At 41.7% G+C, this 18,892-nt stretch overlaps 1 protein-coding gene across 1 annotated transcript in view; it reads left to right on the top strand.

The window, feature by feature from the left end:
* Specc1l (sperm antigen with calponin homology and coiled-coil domains 1 like) overlaps positions 1 to 18,892 on the top strand; it is a 106,456-nt gene that overhangs the window by 22,930 nt on the left and 64,634 nt on the right. The window contains exons 4-7 of the mRNA XM_005070763.4: positions 2,999 to 4,638; positions 6,681 to 6,888; positions 17,316 to 17,389; positions 18,559 to 18,734. Coding sequence (XP_005070820.1) covers positions 2,999 to 4,638; positions 6,681 to 6,888; positions 17,316 to 17,389; positions 18,559 to 18,734 — 2,098 coding nt within the window. The remainder of the gene's footprint in view (positions 1 to 2,998; positions 4,639 to 6,680; positions 6,889 to 17,315; positions 17,390 to 18,558; positions 18,735 to 18,892) is intronic.

The raw sequence follows: 18,892 nt of genomic DNA, 5'->3' as shown, positions 1-18,892 counted from the left end.
GTTTGCATAGCACTTTCTGGTACTATGGAAGCTATACTGCAAGGGGAGGCTTTTTAGGTTAGGTGCAGCTTAATTCATCTGAGACCAGTGTACTGAGTGTGTGATTAGATTTCATCAGCAATAGGGGCTCACCCTCAACCTCTGATTAGAAACTAGGAGCAACAGCCACAGCCTATAGAACTTTGGGAGGCACTTAGACTACCCTGACCAACCACTCAAAGGGGAGTTATTTGTTCCTGGTACTGGGTTTTTGTTAGTCTGTAGTTCTTTTTTTTAGTCTGTGGTTCTTATGGGGCACATTGTCAGCCCAAGTGACATTTAAGACACACACACCCTATATAATTTTAGGTGAGTATTAAATATGATTACTTGAAGCTTTATTAATCTTGGTATTATTTGTCTTTCTTCCCTTCTCCTTAGCTATTTGTTTTTAGATTAATAATATTAATCTAATCATTTATATTATAATAAAACTAAGGAATAAAGTTAATAAATGAACGTAGAGAATCCTACAGTCTAAGGAGGAATATTACTTTATTTTACTTATAATTACAGAAACAAAACTCTTTCAAAACTTCCAGGAATATAAAATCAAGTGGTGAAACCCCTTAATTTGTACAGTTAATATGTACTAATAAGGAATTATAAAACATGAAAATGTCAGATTATGTGATACGGCATATGAAAGAGAGCTAACTGGCCACCGTTATAGTATCCCCTCTTCAGTCATCAGGTAGCCGTCAGCCCTTCTGTTTTAGGTTTTCCTAGCCCAGGTTTCCTACTGTTCCCTTACCCTTTGAGCTTCTACAGTTTCTTCTTACATCCCAGATCACATTCCACCATTCACTTTAATGGTGGTATGGTACAATTAACAGAGGGAATGGTTCCATCCTTATTGCTATAATCATGATTTTATTTGATCCTCATTGCAGCTTTTGAAGTTATAGACATAGACTATATTTTCTTCATTGTAGGTATACTACAGATAACTATACTGAAGCTTAGCTTAATAGTCTTGCCAAACCATTCATTTACTTGATAGATGTTTCTTGGGAACTCATTTTGTACCAGACTATATAAGGTACAATCTTCAGTGTGTTAACTTCCAAGCCTGAGGTTATCCCATTTAATGCCCTATTCATCAGGCAAGGATGTTGAGATGAAATACTCTCTATTGCTATCTCCTCTTCGTGGCTTTTAGAGCCGAGCAGAGGGGCATTCCATTGTGCACATGTGCTTTCCTATTGATGGTTACGCCTAACCTCAGGGTTCATTTATTACCTCCAAAGGATTCGGTACTCTAGTTCAGATGTGTATGTCTGTTAGTCTGCTTGTACACTGTAATAAAATACTATAGACTGGGTGGTTTACACAATAGGAATTTATTTTATTGTAATGGAGTATGTAAACTCTGAGGTATTGGCAGTTGTGGCTCCTCCTGAGGCCTCCTTGGTTATTTGTCTGCTTCCTCACTGTCCCTACAATGTGTCCCTCTGCTTTTGTCCTAATCTCCTGTTTTTATAGACACAAACCACACTGGATAAGAGTCACCCTAACAGCGTGTCTTAGTCAGTGTTCTATTGCTAGGAAGAGACACCATGACCATAACAACTCTTTTTTTTTTTTTTTTTTTTTTTTTTTGGCTTTTCAAGACAGGGTTTCCCTGTATTGTTTTGGAGGCTGTCCTGAAACTTGCTCTATAGACCAAGCTGGCCTTGAACTCACAGAGATCCTCCTGCCTCTGCCTCCTGAGTGCTGGGATTAAAGGCGTGCGCCACCAAAACCCGGCTCCATAACAACTCTTATAAAAGAAAACATTTAAATTGGGACTTGCTTACAGTTTCAGTGGTTCAGTCCCTTATCAGCGTGGTGGGAAGCATGGCGGCGTGCTGGCAGGCAACATGCTGGAGCAATAGCTGAGACTGCTAACTCCGGATCTGCAGGCAACAGGAAGAGACACTGGGCCAAACTTGAGCTTTTGAAACCTCAAAGCCCGCCCCCAGTGACACTTTCTCCAACAAGGCCACTCTTCCTCTAACAAGGCCACACCTAATAATCCTTTCAAATAGTTCCGCTCCCTAATAGGTTAATATTTGAACCTACGGGGGCCATTCTTATTCAAACCACCACATAGCTCTGTCTGAATTTAATTGACAGGCACACTCTAGGGACCAGGCAAGGCTTTAATATACACATTTTGGGAGACATGGTTCAGCCTCAGCAGCATCCTTACTCTTGAGTTCATTGGTTGTCTTGTTCTCTCTTCCTGAGGATACCCCTGAGGGTGTTTGATTTTAGTCTCCAGGCTGCTCATGCACTGAGCTGTTCTGCCTGCTGAGTTCAGTAGCCAGCTGCTCTCCTGGCCCTCTGTCTCGTCCTCTCTCCTTTGCTTCTGTGGCTTGGCCAGTCCTTGCCTCATTCTGAGGTATGTTCCTTTTGTCTTCCGGTCATCCATACTTTTTTCTTTTGTATGAAAAGGTCCTTTGGTGATGGTACTGTGTCCTAATGTTGGGGAAGGTTATACCACCCTTGTCAGCTTCTGTTATCCACTTGTATTTGTTTCACCATTCCTTTGCCTCTGTCTTTGGAATTCTCCACAGGCTTTCTGTCCCGCTTTATTATTGGTGTCCTTGCCAGGTGTGGGCTGCTTCCTTTTCACCAGGCATAGAATATCCTTGTATAAGACAGAGTTCTTTAAAGCAGTGGATCTGATAGAATGACATGTGTAAGTAATACAATACAATACAATACAATACAATACAATACAATACAATATATTCATGCAGCATATGCATGTAAGAGGGGGTTTGAGTACTTACAGGCTGTCCTCCAGTAGTCTAGTTCACAAGCTGGGCCCCGAGATTGACTTTGAAGATGACCAGTTGCAGGTCTGTGTCTCTTTAGCCTCCTGACCTTCACCTCAGTAGTCCTGGGCTCTGAACACATGCATTTTTGTTGCTAATAATTTTATCTTAAATTCTTTGTTTTGAACATGTAGGCACTAGTTCCTCAGCCAAACGGAGTACTTCAGCCGGTAATAAAGAATCCAGTTCTACCAGAGAAAGATTACGTGAACGTGAACGCACAAGGCTAAACCAGAGCAAAAAACTGCCTTCTGTAAGTCAGGGAGCTAATGATGTGGCATTGGCCAAACGTTCTCGCAGCCGCACTGCTGCCGAGGGTGATATCCGAATGAGCAAGTCCAAGTCGGACAATCAGATCAGTGACAAAGCAGCCTTGGAAGCCAAGGTGAAAGATCTCCTCACGCTGGCAAAAACCAAGGACGTGGAGATTCTGCATTTGAGAAACGAACTCCGAGACATGCGTGCTCAGCTGGGCATCAACGAGGACCCTTGTGAAGGCGATGAGAAGTCTGAAGAGAAGGAAACCATTATTGCTCACCAGCCAACTGACGTGGAGTCCACTTTACTGCAACTGCAGGAACAGAATACAGCCATCCGAGAGGAGCTCAATCAGCTGAAAAATGAAAACAGAATGCTAAAGGACAGGCTGAATGCATTGGGCTTTTCCCTAGAGCAGAGACTGGACAATCCTGAAAAACTATTTGGCTATCAGTCCCTGAGTCCAGAGATCACCGCTGGCAACCAGAGCGATGGCGGAGGAACTCTGACATCCTCAGTGGAAGGGTCTGCCCCCGGGTCAGTAGAAGATCTCCTGAGTCAGGATGAAAATACACTCATGGACCACCAGCACAGTAACTCTATGGACAACCTGGACAGTGAGTGCAGCGAGGTGTACCAGCCCCTCACTTCAAGTGATGATGCTCTGGATGCCCCCTCGTCTTCAGAGTCAGAGGGCATCCCAAGCATAGAGCGCTCTCGGAAGGGGAGCAGTGGGAATGCGAGCGAGGTCTCGGTTGCTTGCCTGACAGAACGGATTCACCAGATGGAAGAGAACCAGCACAGTACCAGTGAGGAGCTTCAGGCAACCCTGCAAGAACTAGCAGATCTCCAGCAGATCACCCAGGAACTCAACAGTGAGAACGAGAGGCTGGGAGAGGAGAAGGCCATTCTGATGGAGTCGCTGTGTCAGCAGAGTGATAAGTTGGAACTCTTTGGCCGGCAGATTGAATATTTCCGCTCCCTTCTAGATGAGCATCACATTTCTTACGTCATAGATGAAGACGTAAAGAGCGGGCGCTACATGGAACTGGAGCAGCGGTACATGGATTTGGCTGAGAACGCCCGCTTCGAGCGAGAGCAGCTCCTCGGTGTCCAGCAGCATCTAAGCAACACTCTGAAGATGGCAGAGCAAGACAACAAGGAAGCTCAAGAGATGATCGGTGCGCTCAAGGAGCGCAGCCACCACATGGAGCGCATTATTGAGTCTGAGCAGAAGGGCAAAGCAGCCCTGGCAGCCACACTGGAGGAGTACAAAGCCACCGTGGCCAGTGACCAGATCGAGATGAATCGCCTGAAGGCCCAGCTGGAGAATGAAAAGCAGAAAGTGACCGAGCTGTATTCCATCCATAACTCCGGAGACAAATCTGATATCCAGGACCTCCTGGAGAGCGTGAGGTTGGACAAGGAAAAGGCAGAGACTTTGGCCAGTAGCCTGCAGGAAGATCTGGCTCATACCCGGAACGATGCCAATCGGTTACAGGACACCATTGCCAAGGTATTTGCCCAAGTAAAGATGTTTTCACTTAGCATTATACAGCTGCCATACACAGCACGGTTGTTGAAAAGCAGAAGTGCTTGCTTAATCCGCCGTTGTCTTTTATTCACAATCATCGTCACAGACCTTAAATAGAGTAAACGGTTTCTTATAACATTGTCATTTTTCACTCGGTTTTCTTTTGTCATTTTCTTCCCAGGTGGTCTATAGTTAAAATGAGTTCACACCGTGTTCTGGTTAATAGATAATTTTATATGCTTATCTTTAATATGCTGTGGCACGGGGTGTGCTGAGTCAAGATTTCAGTTTTCAGGGATTGACAGTGTATGCTGCCTTTTGTCCTGCTATAGTTGTGGGTTTTTCAAATAGTACTTTTATTACAAGTTAATTCTAGTTTTAGAGTATAGTTGTTTCTGTTTCCCGAGAGGTAGGATTTATTGCTGGCAGAGAGTTTAGAAATTATTCCTCTAGTCTCTCATTTCACAGATGTTCAGTGTAATAGCTCTGTCTTAGTTGGGGTTTCTGTTGTTGTGAAGAAACACCACGACCACAGCAACTCTTACAAAGGAAAACACTTGAGATGGTGACTTACAGTTTCAGAGGTTCAGTCCATTATCATCTTGGTGGCCTTGGAGGCGTGCAGGCAGATACGGTGCTGGAGAAGGAACTGGCGGCCAACAGGAAGTGAACTAAATATGTAGTGGTATCTTAAACATGTATGAGAACTCAGAGCATACATCCATAGTGACAGACTTCCTCCAACAACACCCTACCTGCTCCAGCAAGACCACACCTCCTAATAGTGCCACTCCCTTTGGGGGCCCTTTTCTTTCAGACCACCACAAATAGTGAAAACTCAGTCAGAATGACTGGCGTGGTTGCTGGTGTTCTGGCCAGGGTTCTGTATCCTGAGTGACCTTTTACTGTGTATGCATGCTTGTGTTAATTTATGGCACATATGTGTGTGCCCACGGAGGCCAGAAGAGGGTGGTAGATCCCTTGAAGCTGGAGTTACAGGCTGATGTTGGGACTCCTGACACGGGTGCTGGGAACTGAACTAGGGTGTCTAGAAGAGCAGGAAGTGATCTTGATTGCTGAGATCTTCCCTGTCCAAGTGCTGTGAGTTTTAAACAGAGAACTTCTAGTGCATGTTTGGTCAAAACTTGAATAACTTATATTTTAACTGTTGTAGTGATTCCTTTTTTAAAAACTTAATTCACGTTTGTTTCAGAGGTGAGGGGAGATAGAATGTGTGTGTTGTTTAGGATGGGGCATCAGTCGGGACAACTGTGGGAGTTGGTTTTCTCCTTCTCTCATGTGAATTCCAAGGATTGGACTCAGGTCATCAGTTTTAGAAGGAGGTGCCCTTTTTTCCTGAGCCATCTTGCCAGTCTGTTACTGATCACTTTTAGAGATAAATTAGGCGATACGTGTTGAGGAGTACTATGAACTAGTACTTTGATTGAAACTATTAGAAATGAAAACTTTGTTTTACTTATGTTTTGTGTGTGTCTGTGTGAACGTGCTGAGTCATGCGAGGAGATGGGAGGATGATTTGTTGGAATCGTCTTCCTCCTCCATGTGCATTCTGGAGATTGAATGAAGGTCCTCAGGCTTGGCAGCTAACACTTTACCTGCTCAGCCAGCTTGCTAGTCCTTATGGTTCTCATATTTGATTTGAGGGTTTTTTTTCTGTCATAGTACAGCTTTTTTTTTTTAATGATAGGAGAGCATGTCAGTTGTTCATCAAATGCACACTTTTGAAGCCCAAACCGGAGAGAAAATGTCCACCAAACGCTTCATAAATAGTCAGTGACACCAGTGTAGTTTTGGTCAGTGATGTATCGGGGTTTTGCTCAGACATAGCATATGAAAATCTTGTTGTAGTGCTTTTCCCCATGTTGAGTGTAGCCAGGTTTTCAGTCTGTCTGTAGCTGCTCACACTTAGTTTCCATGTCAAACATAAATACTTCGGTTGCAGAGTTTTATCTTAATTGTCATTAAGATAGAGTTTATCCCTTTAATTGTCATCGTTTCTTCAGGTAGAAGATGAGTATCGAGCTTTCCAGGAAGAAGCCAAGAAGCAGATTGAAGATTTGAATATGACATTGGAGAAATTAAGATCAGAGCTGGAGGAAAAGGAGACAGAAAGGAGTGACATGAAGGAAACGATCTTCGAACTTGAAGATGAAGTAGAACAGCATCGAGCCGTGAAGCTTCATGACAACCTCATTATCTCTGACTTAGAGAGTGAGTAACGAAGGCTTTCTGCCTCTTTCTCTCCCGCCCTTGTTCGTGTTTAATGGTGAAAACAGTGACCTGACTGGCACGTAGTCTGGTCACAGTAGCACAGCTGACTTACAGAAGTTAGGGAAATTTGGGGTCTTTGTTTTGTTCTCAAATGTTCAATAGAAGCATCGCTTGAAAATTGTATCTAATTAAGCAAAATCATTTACAGGAAAAGCTAATGGCGTCAGTTATTTTCTAAACCATAAGAAAAGTCATTTATTCTAGTGATTGAAAAAAAAAAAAAAAACCCCACCAAAAAACAAAACAAAAATACTAACCCTGTAGCATCCTGATCATGGAGCACTGGTTTTAATCTTTGTTTTTGAATTGATTTGACTTTTTTAAAAAAGATTTTATTTATTATGTATACAGTGTTCTGTCTGCATGTGTGCCTGCATGACAGAAGAGGGCACCAGATCTCATTATAGATGGTTGCTGGGAATTGAACCTTGGAAGAGCAGCCAGTGCTCTTAACCTCTGAGCCATCTCTCCAGCCCCTGACTTTTCTTATTACTAAAGATTTTGTATTATGGTAGATGAAACCTCCATTTTCAAGTTTCATTGTACTTTGTATGAATAGACTTTTTAAACTTTATTTTGGATTTGTAAGAAAGTTGAGAAATCAGATTTTTACATCAATCTAATCTATCATTTTATTAATTGTTTATTAGTTACAAGTGAGAAAAAAAACAAAAACAGCTGCTTATGCAGTAGGGAAAGTTGAGCAGTACTTTGGGTTTTCGTATGGGTGATGGAGGCACATAGCATAGCACAAGAGAGATATATTCTGACCGAGGCATATACTAACGACCGAGAAACATTAGACAGACAAGATGATGCATGTCTAGTAGCAGATGTGTGGAGGGAGCTGCAGCCCTAAAAACATTAGTGTTATGAAGGAGAAAGACTATGGAAGTGTCCCAGACAAAAGATTCAGGAGACATGATAATCAGATGTAATGCCCATGTCTAGACAGGTCCATTACTACAGGGGAAAAATGATATAAAGGCACTAATCAAGAATTGAGTTGTGGCTAAGCGATTAAAGATATGCTAATAATACATTTAGGAAGTTGATAATTACACTATGTTTACATAAAATATCCCTGTTCTTAGAAACCACACACCAAGCTTTCCAGTAAAGGGCTGTGATTGCTATACCCTCAAGGAGTTCTGGGAAAAAGTAGGTTGATGGGTAGATACAGAAACAAGGGACTGTGCACTGCTGTGCACAACAGGGTCGTCTGAGTGAGTGAGTTTGTACTGTCTGCCACTTCTTGTGAATTTATTGTCAGACAGAACGTTTACAAAACTCTTGTTTGTAGCTTTCCTCTAGATTCGTAAGTTACTGACAAGTTTCACGTTGTGTTACCGCTGCCTTCTTTTGTGATGCTGGAGATGAAGCCCAGGACCTGGTCCATGTGAACTTCACTTTCTTATCGCTGGACCACATCTTCCCTTTATACTTTCTTGTACAAAACAGTGCTGGGGTGGGGTAGCCTCTCCTGACGCATTAGTTAACATCTTTCAGGTTATGGGGCGTCTGCAGCGTTCCTTTGGTCACTGTTAGTTCATTGTTCCTTGACAGAGTGGTGGTTAGCAGAGACAGGGCCTGTTGATAGGTTGTGGGGACATATGAGGTATTGTCAAAGAAGAGCTGGCCATCCGTGGTAAGTTTTCAGGATTTAACTTATTAGCCAATCCTGAATCTCTGGGTTGACCAAGGTTTTTTTGTTTTATTTTGTTTTGTTTTATACATTCATAGACCTGTCTATTGAAACAGCCAACGATGGGGCTGAATCTTTTTGAGAAGATGATGTTGTGACTGTGCTCTGGCTGGCTTTGTGTGTCCACTTGATGCAAGCTAGAGTCATCAGGGAGGAAGGAGCCTCCATTGAGAAAATGCTTCCACGAGATCCAGCTGTGAGGCATTTTCTCCGTAAATGATCAATAGGGGAGAGAGCAGCCTGGCACTGGTGCTGAGGATGGAGATCCAGGGGGTGTGAGCAGCCTGGCACGGGTGCTGGTGACTGAACTAGGTCCTTCTGGAAGAACAGCAAATGATCTGAAAAACCGAGCCATCTCACCAGTCCTAGATTGAGTTGATATTTTGTATTTGGAAGAATTTATTTAATTTTGCTTCTTATTATACACTTTAAATTTTTTATTAGCATATATTAATTTTACATAAGAACGTTTCATTTTTGGCTTTTTTGGTTTTTTGGTTTTTTGTTGTTGTTGTTTTTCCGAGACAAGGTTTCTCTGTATTGTTTTGGAAGTTGTCCTAGATTCACTCTGTGGACCAGGATAGCCTCGAACTCACAGAGATCCTCCTGCCTCTGCCTCCTGAGTGCTGGGATTAAAGGTGTGCACCACCACTGCCCGGTTCATTTTGGCATTTTTAATGTGTCTATAATATATTTTGACCAGATTTACCTGTTCCTCTACTATCTGTCTCCTGCTGATCTCTTCTCCTTCCCAGCTAGTGTGTGAACCAGTGAGTTTCATTAGGGTTTCCTACAGGAACATGGGTTATTTATAGACACATAGGCAAGCCACCAGTGGTTACACCTGACCAGTAGATGCTTATAAATCCTCAGAGAGGGGCAGGATAATTTTGCTTCTTGCATGCAAGAAGTTAAGTTTTCCAGATTAACTTTGAAAGTTCCTTCCATGTCCTGCCCATTTAGTAAATCAGTGCTGCCCCTTTTCTCAGGCAGCCCTCTTGGTTTTGAACATGGGAAGAGTGACACCTTGTGGTAAATGGAGCATTAGAAAAACTTTATAAATTATTCATTTTCAACATGGAACCTAACTAAAAAATGACTGAAAATCTTGAGTAATTAAAAAAAAATCTACGTATCTTCTTCCCCAACTTTTTGAGATGAAAGTTCAAATATATATCATTATTAGAAGGGTACTTAGTACCTAGTACTTACACTTGTTACTCATCGTCGTTTTACATGGCTTGCTCTGTGTGTGTGTGTGTGTGTGTGTGTGTGCGTGGGCGCGCTAAACTATTAACACTTAATTCTTGAATATTTCCACATATGATTCCTTGAAGAAGAGTTCCTGGGCACATATAGTAAAATTATTCTTAGTTTTCTAGTATTGACTAATAACCTATAATTAGATTTTTTTTCCAGCTGCCATCAAAATGTCTCTTTATAGCTTTATTTACTCCATCCAACTTTTAGTAATTTTTAAATAATGCTGCAGATTGATCCCAGGACCTCATGAGTGTTAGGCAAGCTTTCAGCTAGCTTTATATATTCATATATTTGGGGTTTTATTTGTTGTAGGCCAGCTTCAGACTCCTGACTTCTCTGCCTCTGAGTTTCCACAGTTCTAGGACTATAGGTGTGTGCTGCCACACCCTCCTTTCCGTCCCTCAGATGACAGCCAGTGTCTAAACACATGTTACACTATGCCAGAGCTCTCGAGTTTGCTGGCAGTCAGATTTTTTTCTCTAGAAAATTCTCACATCAGATACATGAATCTGATGAGAAGAAATTGTTATTCCTCTGTAGAATAGTTTAGCAAGCAATTGTAGAACCTCTTCATCAGCCTCCAAGTGAATCCTGTTTTCAATGGTAGTTGCTCCCCAATTCCCCAAGATAAACCCCATATTCAGTAGTTATTGTTCCTCAGTACCATGAGAGAAATTCCTGTATTCAATAGTAGTAGCTCCCCAGTTACCCCAAGTTAAATTCCTGACCTGGGAATTGCTGAGTAAGGTTTTATACAGCAGCCTCTGGGCTCAAGAATGTGCAGGAACATATGTTCATAATGAAGGGACAAATGTAAAACTGCTGAGAAATAAAACTACAAAATAAAACACATAGGCACTCTAGAACTCAATGTTTTATAAAAAATTGTATCATTTTAAACATCAAACTAAATGAACAGAGTAGTAAAGTTGAGGATTACTCTGTGGTATCTGAAGTATGAGGTACAGGGAGAAAACAATTGAAGAAAATGAATAGATATTAATGACCTATGAAATAATCTCCAATTTACAGCACACCTCGAGTCCCAGGAGACTCCCAGATCATATCAGTACCACACAATGTATACCTGGCCTTCAGTGCTCTAGTCTGTGGCTTTAGCATCTAAGCCAGAAAGTCATGATGTAAATACACAACTTCCAGTTCAGAACACGGCTTCAGATCACCATGCCCTTCCTTTCCCTAAAAAAAGAATATGAGTGAAATATAAAAGCCTCAGTGAAGCTAACACTGAGAGAGAAAACAGTTGACTTATGCCAGTGGACAGTGATTCTGAGTAATTTCTGGAGTGTGGAGAGCAGGTAGAATCAGGGGTATGGAGAAATAAAACAATAGAAAATCCTACAGACCAACAATAGAAAATCCTACAGACCAAATGAGACTCAGAGTAATGATTTCCCAGCAAGCTTTGGGTGCTGCCCGCTCAGGACTTAGCTGTCCCCACCTTTGTTTATTTGCTTCTGGGCTGAGAGTCTTCTGGATAAAGGAGTAGAATGAGATGGCAGGGCTCTTCTCCTGACCTTGGTGTCAGGAAGGAGAGAGGATGGCATCTGCAGAGCTACCATGTGGTCTAGGAGAGAACCATACAGAGGGAAAAGAGAGCAGTTTGACCCCACTGTGAAATGGGTGTGCCTCTGGGCACCGTGGAGTCCAGTCCTCCTGTTGACCTTGTCATCAACAGAGCCTTTACAGTTGCTGTACCGTGAGTGAGAAGCCTGTGGGTCCAACAGTGGTTTAGAGATGTGCGTATGTCACTAATATTTATTCATATTCTGTATAAATGAAGAGATATCAACCAGGGCTTACTGGGCATTTTATTTTCTTAAAAGAGAAACAGCTGACTAAAGATTATGTAAAGAGCACCCCAGACAGAACTAGGGACTCCACCACCACTCTAGCAAACCAGAGTTGACTGCTGTTCTGGGTATGGTGGCACAGCATGCCTTTAACCCACCACAGACAGGTGATCTGTGTGCCTTCAAGACAAACCTAGTCTAAATAATGGGTTCCAGGCCAGCCAGGGCTACATAATGAGACCCTGTCTCAAAGTGATGATGGTGATGATATGAAGAGTAAATAGCATCAGGGTCTCAAATTAAGAGAGAGAATTTACTGTGTAAGCATGAGGACCTGAATTTAAATCCCGGCAATCACACAGGAAGCTGGGCATGGCTGTGTATGCTTGAGAGAGCTCACTGGCCTGACTGACTGAACTGGCAAGGGAACAAGACAGAGAGTAATGGATCCTAAAAACAAACAAACAAACAAATAAATGTGTATTGAAGTAAAAGTATATGAAAATACAAATCAGAAAAAGACCAAAAAAAAAAAAGCTACTTGGCATGAAAGAGAAAGCAAAACAGATGCTAGTAGTATCTGTTGAGCAGATGTGAACAATTAAAAAGCTTGATACAGCATGCAAGAGGAGGGAGTAGTATTTTTAAGCTTCTTAAAAGAATGTTGAGAAAAACTCTATAAAAAGACGTAGCCATCAACTGTGAGGACCCTTCTTAGGAACAGCAGTGGTGGTTTGCAGGTGTGCTTGTGGGTGCCTATTAGCACAACATTTGGAAATACTTTTTTATTATTTATTTATTTATTTTTTTCAAGACAGGGTCTCTCTGTATTGTTTTGGAGGCTGTCCTGGAACTCGCTCTGTAGACCAGGCTGGCCTTGAACTCACAGAGATTTGCCTGCTTCTGCCTCCCAAGTGCTGGGATTAAAGGCATGAGCCACCAACACCCGGCTGGAAATACTATATTTTATCTTATGAGTGTGTTTTTTGTCTGCATGTATGTAGGCATACTGTGTGTGTGTCTCATGCCCTCAGAGTTCAGAATAGGGTGCCAAATTCCCTGGAACTGGGTTCCAGATGGTTCTTAGTTGCCATGCTGCTTCTGGGAACCGAACCTGGATCCTCTTCAAGTGCATCCAGTGCTCTTAACTGCTGACCTATCTCTCCAGTCCCACAAGCTCCTTTTCTAACAGTTGTAATCTAGTAAATAGCTTATGGACATAGTGTGAGTCTCCCTGTTCTCATTGCCATTTTGCTGGTGAGGAAGAAAAAGGCAGATCTGAGTCTTGGATAGAAGACGAAACAGAACCAGCCATAGTACACTTCTGCAGTTTAAAACACTTAAAGTTTCAAATGTAACATGGAAATGATAGCCAGATACAATAGTGTCCCTTTAGAAATGCTGATTTCATTGCACTCTATTAAATCATAAGTAAATTAGTGACTTCTCAAAAAGACACAAAAACAAAACCCCCAAAACACTAAAAAATCATGTAGGTAGACTCATACCAAGTTAGCTCATTTGCTATTTGTAAGTGGCCCTTCATCATTTCTACTTTTGGAACTTTCCTCCAAGTAATATCTAAACAATTTTGTAAAGACATTTGCTGTATTTATTACAAGAAGTTGGGACTGTGTTAACTCTGTTAATTGCAGATTTTAAAAACAAATTCTGGTATGTTCCATTGATGGAATGAATACTCTGGGGCCATCTAGCTGGTGTTACACATCTGGATTTGCTGATAATGGATTCCATTATTTACTACAGACTTGTAAATCAGTAAAATCATGATATTTTTGTGTTTAAAAAAGAAAAAGCTAGCCAGGTGTGGTAGTGCATCTCTAGTCCCATGAGGTAGAAGGATATCTTGAGCCTCTGCAGGAATTTGAGGCCCTCTTGGGAAACACAGCAAGACCAAGTTCAGATAAAAAGCAAACCAAAACAATATACATTCTTATGAAATCTAGAAGAATGTATTAAATGCAAATAAAGGTAATCTTATTTTGTTACAACTTCTGTTTTCTTATCTTTTTATTTTGAACATGTCTTTTAGAATTAAGAAGAAAATATTATAACCACTTTATTTTGGAGGAGGGAGAATAAAGATCTGAGCAAAATGTAAGAATAATGCAAAGCTGCATATAGTTCATTTGAAACTCATTTGTGTCTTCTTCTAGGTCCTGTGCACATTATCTGCGTCTTTTTACAGATTATTCACCCTTGGTTTTCCCTTCCTCTGAAAATCACACTTAGTTCTTTCACTAGGAAACAACTGATGGTAGTTAGTGCCCAGAGAGCTTCCTGGGCTTTGGAGGCTAGGAAGGTTGTTAAGGATGTTGATGATTTTAGTAAGTCGTCAAGAGTACCTACTGTAGCCTGAGCTTGGGCCCATGGTCACTGCCCGGTAACATCTGCATGACTGGGCATGTAACCAGAGCTAGCTAGCATGGATCACTCTTGTTGTCAGGGTCATTGGCGGTGAGACAATTATGGAGCCATTACTAAGCAGGAAGGGCAGTGCCCAGAACTGTTCGGAACAAAGTTAGATGGAATAATAATGCAACAGCAATTTATCTGATTTCCAAAACAAAAATAGCACTGTAAGAATAGAGGTTTAATCTGTTATTTAAACACAAGGCGATAATGGTTCTGATTTTTGGGAGAATTTGAATTGAAGACAGTAGGTGGCAGTGTTGCTCATGCTAGGGAAAGTGGAGAGGAAGGAATGTATTTGAAGTTCCTGAGGAGGAGGGATGTTTCCTTCTCCTGTGACCCTCGATTGTGCTAGGTGGCAGTAGTCTCTAAAAAAAGAACTTAAATGGAAACTCCTGTTATCAGGAAGGAAAAGCTTGTTGCCATTTCTTACCTTTTTGTCTCAGAGGAAAAGTACAAACATGGTCATAGAGTTAAAATCACATCCCCAAAGACCCGGTTAGTACAGTTTATGCTGTTTGTACATGTCCTTTCTCTGACAGCTTTCCTTTTATTTAAAAGGAGTAATAACAGGGCAGTAATTCATGTGCAGGACCAGCAGCAACAAATATCCTTGTTAAGAATGATTGTGTGATGTCTGTGTAGAGGTCGGCGAAGAAAAGACCAGAACAAAAGGGATTTATGAAATTAGAGCTTTATAACCAGTCTAAGATGAGCACGCACAGGAGTTTAATGCGCCACAGAATCATGATGGCAGGCGCTAAAAGTGAGTAATAATACAATTGGCTGTCTTGTGAATTATGTCTGACGATGTCCTTTGTGACCAGAAGAAAAGGAAAACAAGTTTTCAGTTTTGTTTGCGTTTGAGTGTTTCACCTGTGTGGATGTGTCTTGGATCCCTTTGAGCTGGGGTCAGCAAACAGGTGTGAGGTGCCATGTGGGTGCTGGGAACTGAACCTGGGTCATTTGCAAGAGCAGCCAGTGTTCTTAACCACTGGCCTAATTCTCTAGCCCCCAGGGAAAACATTTTGTAGCCAATTTTTAAGAGAATTTTTTTTGTTTGACTGGTTTTCTTATAAAATATCTTGAGCAGGTGACTCTCTGTGAGTTCAAGACCAGACTAGTCTAGGTAGCAAGTTCGGGCCAGCAAGGGCTAAATGGGGAGGCACCCTTGACTCAGAACAAAACAACGAGCAGCTCTTGTACAGAAGTGGGCCGAGTGTAAGGAAAGACAGACTCTGGTGTCTTCAGCTTTTGTCCTTACTCCGTCTGTGTCGAGTGTCTGAATCCACCCATGTGTGAGCTGACAAGGGGCCGGGCTTCCCTGCTGGTTTCAGAGTCACCTTTGTTTCTGTAGGCAGAGAACAGGGCCGTGGACTTGTCCACTCAGCGTGTTCGCCTCACCCCCACTGGACTGTCCGGCCCTCAGTTTCCAGGTTAAAGGAGGTTGGAAGTAGCTTCCCCACGACACAGCCTCTGAAGTTTAGTCCTTTGACGATGAAGTCATCCTGCTTTACTAGCTCAGGGCAGCATTAGCTTGTTTTAAAAACATCTGTAAGAAGGTGGAAACCGTATCTTTTTCTCTATATCTTCATTATCTAGAAAACACCCTGATTCATAGTTTATACTTACAAGATGATTGTTGAATTAATGAATAAATTGTGAACACTTTCATGGGCCCTGACTTCACTAAGCAATTTTGGGGCAATGTCTCCTAGTGGAGACATTAACTATTGGCTGCCAAAATTAGACTGTCCCTCTGTGCCCTGTTATCTCATTTTATTCTGTCTCTCCATTGTTTTGTCTCATTTCATCCAACTTTAGAAAATATTATGTGCTTCTAATAATAGTTCGTACCAGTATTTTATTACTGAAGTTAATTCATATCATGAGAGACTAGGTAGAAATGTTTGTCATGCACGCCTGATTAATCTGAGCTCAGCCCTACATCCCACGGTGGAAGAGAAGAACCAGCTCTTAAAGGTGTTCCCTGACCTTTACATCTGCTCTCTTGAGTGCACAAATGCGCGCGCTCTCTCTCTCTCTCTGTCTATCCCCTCCTTCCCCCTCCCTCTCCCTCCTTTCCCCTCCCTCTCCCTCTTTCTCCCTCCCTCTCCCTCCTTCTCCCTCCCTCTCCTTTTGTCCCCCTCTCCCCTCCCACAGATTTTAAGAAAGCTGAGTGTGGTGGCATACTCCTTTTAATCCGAGCACTCAGGAGATAGAGGCAGGCAGATCTCTGAATTTGAGGCCAGCCTGGTCTATGTAATGAGTTCCAGGACAGCCAGAGCTACATAGTAAGCATGTAAGCATGTCTCAAAAGCAATCAAAAAGATTCGTGTGTGTGTGTGTGTGTGTGTGTGTGTGTGTGTGTGTGTGCACATATATATGTATCATGGCTGGGATGTATGTAGTTCAGCCATTGAAAACATATGCATAGCATATATGAGGCTCTGGATTTGAAAGATTGATTTGTTTTTATATTAGTGTATGTGGGAGGAGGAGGAAAGAAAGAATATGAATGAGAATGGAGAGGGAGCTGTAGCATCAATATGCAAACTCTTAGTAAAGGATTGGTACCATACGTAAGAGTCTTTTCTGTTGGAGCACTGAGCGCGACAGCTGTTCAGATGGACAGTGACAGTGTGGTGCCCTCCTGAGGTATTTCTCTGTGTGCGTGGCTTTTAAGGCAGAACTTCCTTCCAACCAAGCAGTATGGGATTTCCTCTTGTGTTTACTGCTGCTAATCCTTAGATTAAGTGGTAGCCCTCTGGATATTGCAATTAGTTATATAAATAATTTTACTGGTTTCACCTTTCTGTAATTTATTCCAATGGTATAAAGGGAATTATGCTTGCATGGTTTAGAGTGGTAACTTCTATGATTAAAAGTTCACATTTTTGTGTTGTTTTGATTGGCTTTGCGCCAATAATATGCATGTTTGTAACAATTGCTTTCGGTTTACTTAGGAAGCCACCCAAAAACTCTAATCTTGGGTTGAATATTCTTTCATGCTTTTAAGTGTCGTGAAGAAAGTAAGCAAGTCTTTGCAGAACCATTTTGATGATCACTTAGCACCTCTTTCAGATCTTTCCTTTTGCACGTGAAAGATCATTAGGAACTTGAGAAATTGTTCATCTTTGTGGTCTTTTCAGATACTGTTAAAAAGCTCCAAGACCAAAAGCATGACATGGAAAGAGAAATCAAGACACTTCACAGGAGACTGCGGGTAGGACGAATTTTCATGTGCCATCTCACTGGGAAACACGGTTTTCTGGAATTTTCACCATGGCTTTAATCTCTAGTGGGATATTGGCCACACTGGGCTTTGGGCTTGAAAGCAGATGCCATTATTTTAAGTGAGGACTGAGACCGGATTTAAGGTAGGAGGATGTACTGGTAGTGATTTATGGGTGATAATTTTATGGAAACGTAGTAAGGAAATGTATGACATTTTGAAAAGAAAGTTTATTAACTTTTGATTTTAAAATCACAAACGAGGCTGTTTTTATGTGGGATTTCTGCATTCTCTGGGTTGGGTTAGCTGCCAGCACTCAGGCTGCTAAGATGTGGAGGGAGAATGTGCTAATCATAGACCTTGAGCCCTGACACAGTTGTTCTGGCTGCTTTCATGGTATTAGAAAATTGCTTTGAGGTTTGGAGGGCTCATGCAAGGCCCAGCTGTGGCTCTGGGGGAAGTGAAGCCCCCGGGGAGACTTCTCTGCCCAGCCACACCCGCATCCTTCTTGTCTGTGGGAAGCGGCAGACCACTCGGTTCCTTACAGCCTCTTTGTATGATTGTGTCTGTCTACATTGAGTTCAGTTTTTCTTCTGGCTTCCTCTTCCTTTTCCTTTACTTTAGTTTTTTTTTCTGATAGTTTTTGATGTCAGGGTATTTATAGTTTTTCACTGTATGGTTCACATACCATTTATATACCTCCACTTACTATTTATATATCTTCACATACCATTTATGTACCTTCACGTACCGTTTATATACATTTATATACCTTCATGTAGCATTTATATACCCTCTTAAGAGTTCCAGAGGTAAAGCTCTGAATTTTTGATAATACTTATAAGATTTGTTTTGAAACTTGCGTGAGGAAGAGAAGTCTAACATGTTTTCTCATTAATATTTATTGAGCACTCTGAATACTTGATGCCTCGGTGGGAAGACCAGATGGCAAATCTTTCCTTCATTTAAGAACAAGTTCACTGATAAGAGCTGCTTTGTCTGTTAAAAATAGATAACAACAACTCTTGAGATTAAAAACAAAAAGTCACCATTCAAGAGTATGACTTGGTAGGGCAAACTAATCATAAGCAAATTTTACTGCTTTTAAATAAATCTTCATTGCTCTTCTTTGCAAGTCAAAATTTAACTTTTTAATATAGGAAGAATCTGCAGAATGGCGACAGTTTCAGGCTGATCTTCAAACTGCAGTGGTCATTGCAAATGACATCAAATCCGAAGCCCAAGAAGAGATTGGTGACCTAAAGCGGCGATTACACGAGGCTCAGGAGAAAAACGAGAAACTCACAAAAGAATTGGAAGAAATAAAGTCACGCAAGTATGTTCTGAGAAACCTATGGCATGTTTCAGCAAAGGGCAGCTAAGCCTTGATTTAGTGATGTACCGCTGCTGCTGGCTTCTTCTTGACCATCACGGCCCAGCACTCTTACTTCTCTTCAGACCATAGGTCTGGAAGCAGACAGAGTCAGCTTCTGT

Source organism: Mesocricetus auratus, unplaced genomic scaffold (genome assembly GCF_017639785.1).
Source record: "Mesocricetus auratus isolate SY011 unplaced genomic scaffold, BCM_Maur_2.0 Super-Scaffold_100027, whole genome shotgun sequence".
Classification (NCBI taxonomy): Eukaryota; Metazoa; Chordata; class Mammalia; order Rodentia; family Cricetidae; genus Mesocricetus; species Mesocricetus auratus.
The sequence above is the reverse complement of the archived record's forward strand: the minus strand, read 5'-3'. Positions and strand labels throughout refer to the sequence as shown.